At 46.3% G+C, this 11,483-nt stretch overlaps 1 protein-coding gene across 2 annotated transcripts in view; it reads left to right on the top strand.

Annotated features, from left to right (window-relative positions):
* depdc7a (DEP domain containing 7, paralog a) overlaps positions 1-3,578 on the top strand; it is a 27,336-nt gene extending 23,758 nt beyond the window's left edge. For both annotated transcript variants that reach the window (XM_065012283.1, XM_065012282.1), the window contains exons 5-9: positions 558-778; positions 1,099-1,241; positions 1,443-1,568; positions 2,972-3,050; positions 3,189-3,578. In XM_065012283.1, coding sequence (XP_064868355.1) covers positions 558-778; positions 1,099-1,241; positions 1,443-1,568; positions 2,972-3,050; positions 3,189-3,403 — 784 coding nt within the window. In that variant the 3' untranslated portion in view covers positions 3,404-3,578. The remainder of the gene's footprint in view (positions 1-557; positions 779-1,098; positions 1,242-1,442; positions 1,569-2,971; positions 3,051-3,188) is intronic.
* Positions 3,579-11,483: the final 7,905 nt, after the last annotated feature.

Consider the following 11,483-nt stretch of genomic DNA (forward strand, 5'->3'; position numbering starts at 1 on the left):
TGTTAAGCTTTGGTTGGCGTGTGTATTGTATGTCCAGCCTTTCAACATGTTGCAGCCAGACTCCTAGCGTAGCCTCTGTCACAGCAGGGCAGTGTTATGTAATGGAGCTGGTGTTTGTGTGCGTGTCAGTGAGGGCCTCTCTCTGTGTTGATGCTGCCCCCAGGGCTCTCGGGCACTCAGGGACAAATGGCCAACTGAATGCAGTCACTGGGCTGTGGTTGTCTGACAGTCAAGAGCAGCTTGATTGATCCTGTCTGTCTCTCTCTGATCTTTCTCTCTCTCTTTATTGGCATGCCAAAGCAAGTGAAATAGATAATAAACATAAGCCAAATACCCTCTTCTCTTTCTCTATCGCTCTGATCTAGCTCTCTTTCTGTCTTTCTCTCTGATCTCTCTCTCTCATCTCTCTGATCTCTTTCTCCCTCGCTGATCTCTCGCGCTTTCTCTCACTATCTCTCTCTGATCTCTCTCTCTCTTCTTCTCTCTCTTCTTCTCTCTCCTCTTTAGATTAGTTTCATTTACTTCATCACTTATAATCTCCTCCCTCCCTCTCTCAGGGCTGATGAGTGGTTGTCGGCGGCAGTGGACTGTCTAGAGTTCCTGCCAGATGACTTGGTGGTTGAGGTGAGCAGGGGTCTGCCCCGCTGCGGTGAGGACCAGGGCCAGTGTAAGAGACTGGTGTATGGGATCCTGGTCCAGCACTACGGAGAGACACAGCACTCTCCACTACTCAGCAACCACGTCTTCGACATCCACTCCAGCATCTCTGAACTACTGGGTAAGACAGCCATATACATGGTCTATGTGCTCTAGGGCATTTCCCCTGTCGAAATGGGTTTAGACTTTTTAATAACAAGTATTATGCAAGGGATTCATTCAGCTGATTAAACCAGTACGTGAAAGCCCAAACGTCATGACTGGGGACAGAGAGGGGGGGTTCAGATTTCTCTGTTGACTCTCAGCGAGGACCCTGAAGCCACACCTGGGTTTATCAACTAGTTTGGCTAAGATCCTCTCTCATGAATAGACACACCTGTGATTCCTCCCAGCCTGTCAGGGACGGTAACAGCCATCCTGTCCTCTCTGTGTGTCCATTAGTGAATGGGAAGAGGGAGCAGGCTCTGGAGGCCCTACAGCTGTGTCTGAAACTACAGGACTCTCGCAGTAAAGAGGAGCTACGCAGACTGCTGCGATTCATGGCCGTCGCTGCCAAACCGCAGGAGGTCAAACTGCACAAAGAGGTGAGGGGTGTGTGTGTGTGCGTATACTGCTATAGCTCTCCCTGACTGTTTGTGTGTGTGTGTGTGTGCGTATACTGCTATAGCTCTCCCTGACTGTGTGTGTTTGTGTCTTCCAAACTACTCCGAGGTCAAGGATCATATCTAGCAGCCACTCTCTATATTCTGTATGTACGTAGATGTGAACGTTGTGTTGTTTTCCAGGTAGAGAACAGGATGGCGGTGAAGAGATCTTTCTCTAGTGCCATCGTCTACAGCATGAGACTGGCCAAGGGGAAGGTTGACCTGCTGGTGCTGTTTATGGTGGAAAACCACTGTGACGTCTTCAAGGTGTGTGTGCACTCATCTTTTATCAGACTGTGTGTGAATAGGTGAACAGGTAGGCGTGTGTGTGTGTGCATGTGTGTGGGTAGGTGGGGGATTAATATGATGTTTTGCACTTGTGTCTGAACTATATAGACTAAAGACATCTGGGTCAGTGTGCTGAGACTGTTGACACTGTCTGTTAATAGACTGTTTACCCCTCAAACTGTCTGTTAATAGACTGTTTACCCCTCAAACTGTCTGTTAATAGACTGTTTACCTCTCAAACTGTCTGTTAATAGACTGTTTACCCCTCAAACTGTCTGTTAATAGACTGTTTACCCCTCAAACTGTCTGTTAATAGACTGTTTACCCCTCAAACTGTCTGTTAATAGACTGTTTACCCCTCAAACTGTCTGTTAGTTTGAGCGGTAAACAGTCTATTAACAGACAGTTTGAGGGGTAAACAGTCTATTGTCTGTTAAGACTGTTTACTACTCAAACAGTGGGATGAACTTTGAATAGGACTCCATGAAAGACACTGATCTGAACACTCTTAGAAAAAAAGGTGCTATCTAGAACCTAAAAGGGTTCGTCGGCTGTCCCCATAGGAGAACCCTTTGAAGAACCCTTCTTGGTTCTAGGTAGAACCCTTTTGGTTCCAGGTAGAAACATTTTGTGTTCAATGTAGAACCCTTTCCACAGAGGGTTCTACCTGGAACCAAAAATGGTTCTCCTATGGGGACAGCTGAAGAGCCCTTTTTTGGTGTGTAATGTGTGTAAAGTGTCTAATGCCTAGCCAGGCTAACATATCTCTGATAGCTTTAATATTGGAGTCGAGCTCAAACAGTGAGTACAGTTTGTAAACAGAGTTTTTTTTGTATGTGTGTGTTGTGTGTGTGTGTGTGTGTTGTGTGTGTGTTGTGTGTGTGTGTGTGTGTGTGTTGTGTGTGTGTGTGTGTGTGTGTGTGTGTGTGTGTGTGTGTGTGTGTGTGTGTGTGTGTGTGTTGTGTGTGTGTGTGTGTGTGTGTGTGTGTGTGTGTGTGTGTGTGTGTGTGTGTGTGTGTGTGTGTGTGTGTGTGTGTGTGTGTGTGTGTGTGTGTGTGTGTGTGTGTGTGTGTGTGTGTGTGTGTGTGTGTGTGTGTGTGTGTGTGTGTGTGTGTGTGTGTGTGTGTTGTGTGTGTGTGTGTGTGTGTGTGTGTGTGTGTGTTGTGTGTGTGTGTGTGTGTGTGTGTGTGTGTGTGTGTGTGTGTGTGTGTGTGTGTGTGTGTGTGTGTGTGTGTGTGTGTGTGTGTGTGTGTGTGTGTGTGTGTGTGTGTGTGTGTGTGTGTGTGTGTGTGTGTGTGTGTGTGTGTGTTGTGTTGTGTGTGTTTAAACAGAGGAAGCAGCACTGATCACATGGTTTAACCTCTATGATCCTCTCCTTTCAGATTCCATTGTCGTTGCACCAACTTGTGAGCGACAGACTGAGCAACATTGTGAAGGGGAAAGACACACACGTCTTAACAGGTCTGGGAGCTTTTGGTGTCTGTTTTGTTTGATTGTATGTCTGTCTATCTGTACTATTATCTGACAAAGCTTTACCTCCCTTCTGTGTTTTGTGTGGTGAATGAAGACGTAATGCCCTCTATCTTTCTCTTCACTCAGCCTCTACATATTGCAGGCGAGTCAATGGAAGAGCGTATGTGGAGAGCAAACAGAAGACCACCAAAGAGGAACTATGGGCTCTACTGAAGACAATCCATGAGAACCCCAAACTGTCCAACAAAGAGAAGAGACGCTTGCTGGGACAGTTCTACAAGGGGCATCCTGAGATCTTTGTCCAGTACTTTGGAAGCAGATTGTCAAGTGAGGATCTGTAGCTAACTAGGGTGATATTTAAGTGAATAACTAATGTATTATTTGTAAAAATAAATAAAAAGACAAAGGTGATGTAAATGTTGTAAAAATGCAGTGTACTAATAGATTTTGTTTACTTCACTCATGTGAAGAGTTGAATGTGAAAGCTTTAATAAAATGTGAGAATTGTTTTTATAAGTTAATGTGGAATTCTCTTCTTTTGACTGTTACAGGACCAATCATCTCTGATGACATTTTGATAATAGAATTTCATGCTCAAATTGGATGTCAGCCTTATGAAGTAGAGATTGTCTCAGAAAGAAATGAACCCATTTGTCCTGTCTTCCAGTTCAATTGGGACATTCAACAATTTCAGAAATAAGTTCAGAAAATTACAGTCCTAGACAACTTCCCAGAAATATAATTTAAATACACCGTTTAGAGACTACAAGTGTCAAAATATAATAGATATTATTTGACATTTATACGGTTCCTATGGAAACAGGCTGAACAAAAAGTGTTATTGAGAAGTCTAATTGTGTGACAGATGCACATGGCTTCTAGTGTTCTATTCCTCAACAAACCCCGGGTCTGCTGCCACTTTGGGAGAAGGTCAGAAGACGTTCTGCGTATCCTGTTTCAATGAATGTATTCTTTCTCTGTGGTTACACAACACGGAGATGGTGTGGGGAATAAAGATGAAGGGTTTCAGAATAGGCTGACGTGAGGCCGTCCAGTCTAGTCCACTCTGTCACATGGTTTGCTCACACAATATCCTTCAAAGTATAACAATGTCCAGAGATTGAGATCAGGCCGGAGGAAATTTGACAAATTTGAGTCCTATTTCTTTTCCCACTGTTGTAAACATTCATTGAAATTCCTATCCATATTCATACCATCCCTCGAGTTCTTTCTGGTCTCTGTAGCTCAACCAACAGAGGAGCTGCCTCAGCAATAGAGAGACTATTGTTACTCAACAGCTGACAGTTACATACCTAAACTCATTCATTCTCTGGGTTTCCATATCCCATATTGTCCCAGAGAAGACAGACTTCTTAGCCTGCATTCCCCAACGCTACATCAACATCGTGTTTGTCAAGGCAGCAACAACTTGGCTTCAGGAGAAAGATTGTCAATCAGTATAGGGTCGCCTAATTGGTTAAACAGGTTCTGTGATACGGATGTGACTTAATGGCCTAGTTTAGCCTACTAGATCAGGAAAGTGCTTGACACAGTTTTCAGGGTCCCTAACCGCACCTCACTAAGTTCATTTAGGTTACCAATAACTGTATTTACACATGCAGACACATTACTGGCTGAACTGGTCATTACCCAGAGTTCTATGAAAACTGCAAAATGTCTGTGTCATCAGTATTCTTAGTGAAATTAGGTATCTGACAAGATATTCCCAGTCCACACAGTATTCATTTAGGTTAAGTTACCAATACTTGTGTTACCTGCTGTTGAAGTATTACTTTTATAAATTGGACATTCACCAGATTTTGAGGAGAGGATATAATGTTGGTGTCCATCACTGTGTCTAGTGAAGTGAGGAATCTGACAAGACCTTCCCAGCCCACAGACAGTACTCAGGGTTTCTCAATGGATGGTCTTGTCCGTTCAGACAGTACTCAGGGTTTCTTAACGTATGCTCTTGTCCGTTCAGACAGTCTTCAGGGTTTCTTAACGTATGCTCTTGTCCGTTCACAGACAGTACTCAGGGTTTCTTAACGTATGCTCTTGTCCGTTCACAGACAGTACTCAGGGTTTCTTAACGTATGCTCTTGTCCGTTCACAGACAGTACTCAGGGTTTCTTAACGTATGCTCTTGTCCGTTCACAGACAGTACTCAGGGTTTCTTAACGTATGCTCTTGTCCGTTCAGACAGTACTCAGGGTTTCTTAACGTATGCTCTTGTCCGTTCAGACAGTACTCAGGGTTTCTTAACGTATGCTCTTGTCCGTTCACAGACAGTACTCAGGGTTTCTTAACGTATGCTCTTGTCCAATCACAGACAGTACTCAGGGTTTCTTAACGTATGCTCTTGTCCGTTCAGACAGTACTCAGGGTTTCTTAACGTATGCTCTTGTCCGTTCAGACAGTACTCAGGGTTTCTTAACGTATGCTCTTGTCCGTTCACAGACAGTACTCAGGATTTCTTAACGTATGCTCTTGTCCATTCACAGACAGTACTCAGGGTTTCTTAACGTATACTCTTGTCCATTCACAGACAGTACTCAGGGTTTCTTAACGTATGCTCTTGTCCATTCACAGACAGTACTCAGGGTTTCTTAACGTATGCTCTTGTCCGTTCACAGACAGTACTCAGGGTTTCTTAACGTATGCTCTTGTCCATTCACAGACAGTACTCAGGGTTTCTTAACGTATGCTCTTGTCCATCCATTCATGCTCTTGTCCATTCACAGACAGTACTCAGGGTTTCTTAACGTATGCTCTTGTCCATTCACAGACAGTACTCAGGGTTTCTTAACGTATGCTCTTGTCCGTTCAGACAGTATTCAGGGTTTCTTAACGTATGCTCTTGTCCGTTCAGACAGTACTCAGGGTTTCTTAACGTATGCTCTTGTCCGTTCAGACAGTACTCAGGGTTTCTTAACGTATACTCTTGTGCTTTCACAGACAGTACTCAGGGTTTCTTAACGTATGCTCTTGTCCGTTCAGACAGTACTCAGGGTTTCTTAACGTATGCTCTTGTCCGTTCAGACAGTACTCAGGGTTTCTTAACGTATGCTCTTGTCCGTTCAGACAGTACTCAGGGTTTCTTAACGTATGCTCTTGTCCGTTCACAGACAGTACTCAGGGTTTCTTAACGTATGCTCTTGTCCGTTCACAGACAGTACTCAGGGTTTCTTAACGTATGCTCTTGTCCGTTCACAGACAGTACTCAGGGTTTCTTAACGTATGCTCTTGTCCGTTCACAGACAGTACTCAGGGTTTCTTAACGTATGCTCTTGTCCGTTCACAGACAGTACTCAGGGTTTCTTAACGTATGCTCTTGTCCAATCACAGACAGTACTCAGGGTTTCTTAACGTATGCTCTTGTCCGTTCAGACAGTACTCAGGGTTTCTTAACGTATGCTCTTGTCCGTTCAGACAGTACTCAGGGTTTCTTAACGTATGCTCTTGTCCGTTCACAGACAGTACTCAGGATTTCTTAACGTATGCTCTTGTCCATTCACAGACAGTACTCAGGGTTTCTTAACGTATACTCTTGTCCATTCACAGACAGTACTCAGGGTTTCTTAACGTATGCTCTTGTCCATTCACAGACAGTACTCAGGGTTTCTTAACGTATGCTCTTGTCCGTTCACAGACAGTACTCAGGGTTTCTTAACGTATGCTCTTGTCCGTTCACAGACAGTACTCAGGGTTTCTTAACGTATGCTCTTGTCCATTCACAGACAGTACTCAGGGTTTCTTAACGTATGCTCTTGTCCATTCACAGACAGTACTCAGGGTTTCTTAACGTATGCTCTTGTCCGTTCAGACAGTATTCAGGGTTTCTTAACGTATGCTCTTGTCCGTTCAGACAGTACTCAGGGTTTCTTAACGTATACTCTTGTGCTTTCACAGACAGTACTCAGGGTTTCTTAACGTATGCTCTTGTCCGTTCAGACAGTACTCAGGGTTTCTTAACGTATGCTCTTGTCCGTTCAGACAGTACTCAGGGTTTCTTAACGTATACTCTTGTCCTTTCACAGACAGTACTCAGGGTTTCTTAACGTATACTCTTGTCCGTTCAGACAGTACTCAGGGTTTCTTAACGTATGCTCTTGTCCATTCAGACAGTACTCAGGGTTTCTTAACGTATACTCTTGTCCTTTCACAGACAGTACTCAGGGTTTCTTAACGTATGCTCTTGTCCGTTCAGACAGTACTCAGGGTTTCTTAACGTATGCTCTTGTCCGTTCAGACAGTACTCAGGGTTTCTTAACGTATACTCTTGTCCTTTCACAGACAGTACTCAGGGTTTCTTAACGTATGCTCTTGTCCGTTCAGAGAGTACTCAGGGTTTCTTAACGTATGCTCTTGTCCGTTCAGACAGTACTCAGGGTTTCTTAACGTATACTCTTGTCCTTTCACAGACAGTACTCAGGGTTTCTTAACGTATACTCTTGTCCGTTCAGACAGTACTCAGGGTTTCTTAACGTATGCTCTTGTCCGTTCAGACAGTACTCAGGGTTTCTTAACGTATGCTCTTGTCCGTTCAGACAGTACTCAGGGTTTCTTAACGTATGCTCTTGTCCGTTCAGACAGTACTCAGGGTTTCTTAACGTATGCTCTTGTCCGTTCAGACAGTACTCAGGGTTTCTTAACGTATGCTCTTGTCCGTTCACAGACAGTACTCAGGGTTTCTTAACGTATGCTCTTGTCCGTTCACAGCTGCAGTTAAGGGAGATGCCCGTCATAACCCGACAGCACTTCACCTTTACATATTTAGAAACTTAAACATAAGTCCAGTACAGAATCTTGTTGCCGGTTTTGACTCGAGTCATATTCAGGTCTCGATACATGACTGATTTGTAGCAGCGGAAGAAGCCTGGTCTCATACTCTCTTGATAAAGCTACTGAATTCCACACATTGATGTGGGAATGAGCTCTTTGGGCCAATTTTAAAGAATTAACTAGCAGCAGATGAATGAAGCAAAACAAATTCGTAGTCCTCCCGTGACCCATAAGTGGGTCCCAACCAACAGTTTAGGAACTACTAAGATACTGAATGCTGCATAACAATCCAGTTGATATAAGGGTCTGATTAGACAGCAGAGACACGCAGTAGCTACAGTGTTTGACACCCGGGTTACACAGCACATCCTGATGTAGAGGATCCACAGTCCTGTTTGAGACTGGACATCCTACAGACACTTCTGTTTACTTAACTAACTAGCAGTCGCTTCAAAAGAAAATCTTGTAAAAACCATTCAGATGGGGTAGCATACTAATGTAAAAACCATTCAGATGGGGTAGCATACTAATGTAAAAACCATTCAGATGGGGTAGCATACTAATGTAAAAACCATTCAGATGGGGTAGCATACTAATGTAAAAACCATTCAGATGGGGTAGCATACTAATGTAAAAACCATTCAGATGGGGTAGCATTCTAATGTAAAAACCATTCAGATGGGGTAGAATACTAATGTTGTTCTTCAAACGGAAGGGAAAGCATGTAGAATAGAGAGAGGCGTAAAGGAGAGAGGAGAGTGGAGGAGAGAGAGGAGTGGAGGAGAGAGAGCAGTAAAGGAGAGAGGAGAGTGGAGGAGAGAGAGCAGTAAAGGAGAGAGGAGAGTAGAGGAGAGAGAGGAGTGGAGGAGAGAGAGTAGTAAATGAGAGAGGAGGTGGAGGAGAGAGAGGAGTGGAGGAGAGAGGAGTGGAGGAGAGAGAGGAGTGGAGGAGAGAGAATAGTAGAGAAGGAGAGAGGAGAGTGGAGGAGAGAGAGGAGTGAAGGCGAGAGGAGTGGAGGGGCGAGAGGAGTGGAGGAGAGAGAGCAGTGAAGGAGAGAGAGGAGTGGAGGAGGGAGGAGTGAAGGAGAGAAAGGAGTGAAGGAGTGGAGGAGACGCGGAGAGAGAGGAGTGAAGGAGAGAAGAGTGAAGGAGTGGAGGAGAGAGGAGTGGAGGAGAGAGAGCAGTAAAGGAGAGAGGAGAGTGGAGGAGAGAGAGCAGTAAAGGAGAGAGGAGGTGGAGGAGAGAGAGGAGTGGAGGAGAAAGGAGTGGAGGAGAGAGAGCAGTGAAGGAGAGAGAGGAGTGAAGGCGAGAGGAGTGGAGGAGAGAGGAGTGGAGGAGAGAGAGGAGTGGAGGAGGGAGGAGTGAAGGAGAGAAAGGAGTGAAGGAGAGAGAAGTGGAGGAGACGCGGAGAGAGAGGAGTGAAGGAGAGAAGAGTGAAGGAGTGGAGGAGAGAGGAGTGAAGGAGAGAAGAGTGAAGGAGTGGAGGAGAGAGAGGAGTGGAGGAGAGAAGGAGAGGAGTGGAGGAGAGAGAAGGAGAGGAGTGAAGGAGAGAGAGGAGTGAAGGTGTGGAAGAGTGAAGGAGAGCGAGGAGAGAGAGGAGTGGAGGAGAGGAGTGAAGGAGAGAGAGCAGTAAAGGAGAGAGGAGAGTGGAGGAGAGAGAGCAGTGAAGGAGAGAGAGGAGTGAAGGCGAGAGGAGTGGAGGAGAGAGGAGTGGAGGAGAGAGAGGAGTGGAGGAGGGAGGAGTGAAGGAGAGAAAGGAGTGAAGGAGTGGAGGAGAGAGAAGTGGAGGAGACGCGGAGAGAGAGGAGTGAAGGAGAGAAGAGTGAAGGAGTGGAGGAGAGAGGAGTGGAGGAGAGGAGAGGAGAGAAGAGGAGGAGAGGAGAGAGAAGAGTGGAGGAGAGAGAAGAGTGGAGGAGAGAGAAGAGTGAAGGAGAGAGAGGAGTGAAGGAGTGGAGGAGAGAGAAGAGTGGAGGAGAGAGAAGAGTGAAGGAGAGAGAGGAGTGAAGGAGTGGAGGAGAGAGAGGAGTGGAGGAGAGAAGGAGAGGAGTGGAGGAGAGAGAAGGAGAGGAGTGAAGGAGAGAAGAGTGAAGGAGTGGAGGAGAGAGAGGAGTGGAGGAGAGAAGGAGAGGAGTGGAGGAGAGAGAAGGAGAGGAGTGAAGGAGAGAGAGGAGTGAAGGTGTGGAGGAGTGAAGGAGAGCGAGGAGAGAGAGGAGTGGAGGAGAGGAGTGAAGGAGAGAAGAGTGAAGGAGTGGAGGAGAGAGGAGTGGAGGAGAGAGAGAGGAGTGGAGGAGAGAGGAGTGGAGGAGTAGAGTGGAGGAGAGAGAAGAGTGGAGGAGAGAGAGGAATGAAGGAGAGGAGTGGAGGAGAGAGAGGAGCGAAGGAGTGGAGGAGAGAGAGGAGTGAAGGAGAGAAGAGTGAAGGAGTGGAGGAGAGACGGAGATGAGTGGAGGAGAGAGAGAGAGAGGAGTGAAGGAGAGAGAGGAGTGAAGGTGTGGAGGAGAGAGAGGAGTGAAGGTAGGGAGGAGAGAGAGGAGTGAAGGTGTGGAGGAGAGAGAGGAGTGAAGGAGTAGAGGAGAGAGAGGAGTAGAGGAGAGAGAGGAGAGGAGTAGAGGAGAGAGAGGAGAGGAGTGGAGGAGAGAGAGGAGAGGAGTGAAGGAGTAGAGGAGAGAGAGGAGAGGAGTAGAGGAGAGAGAGGAGAGGAGTAGAGGAGAGAGAGGAGAGGAGTGGAGGAGAGAGAGGAGAGGAGTGGAGGAGAGAGAGGAGTGAAGGAGAGAGGGGTGAAGGAGAGGAGTGGAGGAGAGAGAGTGAAGGAGTGAAGGAGTAGAGGAGAGAGAGGAGAGAAGGAGTGGAGGAGCTCTCTCACACAGTGGTGTTGGGCAACCTCTGCCTGCCTGCCAGAGAGGACTCCCTACTATAACCTACAGCACAATCTGCAATTGATTTACTTGGGGCTACAGTAGGTGTCTGGTAAAGGGCTGATTGACTTGGGGCTACAGTAGGTGTCTGGTAAAGGGCTGATTGACTTGGGGCTACAGTAGATGTCTGGTAAAGGGCTGATTGACTTGGGGCTACAGTAGGTGTCTGGTAAAGGGCTGATTGACTTGGGGCTACAGTAGGTGTCTGGTAAAGGGCTGATTGACATGGGGCTATGTGTCTGGTAAAAGGCTGATTGACTTGGGGCTACAGTAGGTGTCTGGTAAAGGGCTGATTGACTTGGGGCTACAGTAGATGTCTGGTAAAGGGCTGATTGACTTGGGGCTATGTGTCTGGTAAAGGGCTAATTGACTTGGGGCTACAGTAGGTGTCTGGTAAAGGGCTGATTGACTTGGGGCTACAGTAGGTGTCTGGTAAAGGGCTGATTGACTTGGGGCTACAGTAGATGTCTGGTAAAGGGCTGATTGACTTGGGGCTACAGTAGGTGTCTGGTAAAGGGCTGATTGACTTGGGGCTAGGTGTCTGGTAAAGGGCTGATTGACTTGGGGCTACAGTAGATGTCTGGTAAAGGGCTGATTGACTTGGGGCTACAGTAGATGTCTGGTAAAGGGCTGATTGACTTGGGGCTACAGTAGATGTCTGGTAAAGGGCTGATTGACTTGGGGCTACAGTAGATGTCTGGTAAAGGGCTGATTGACTTGGG

This window comes from Oncorhynchus nerka, linkage group LG27 (assembly GCF_034236695.1).
Source record: "Oncorhynchus nerka isolate Pitt River linkage group LG27, Oner_Uvic_2.0, whole genome shotgun sequence".
NCBI lineage: Eukaryota > Metazoa > Chordata > Actinopteri > Salmoniformes > Salmonidae > Oncorhynchus > Oncorhynchus nerka.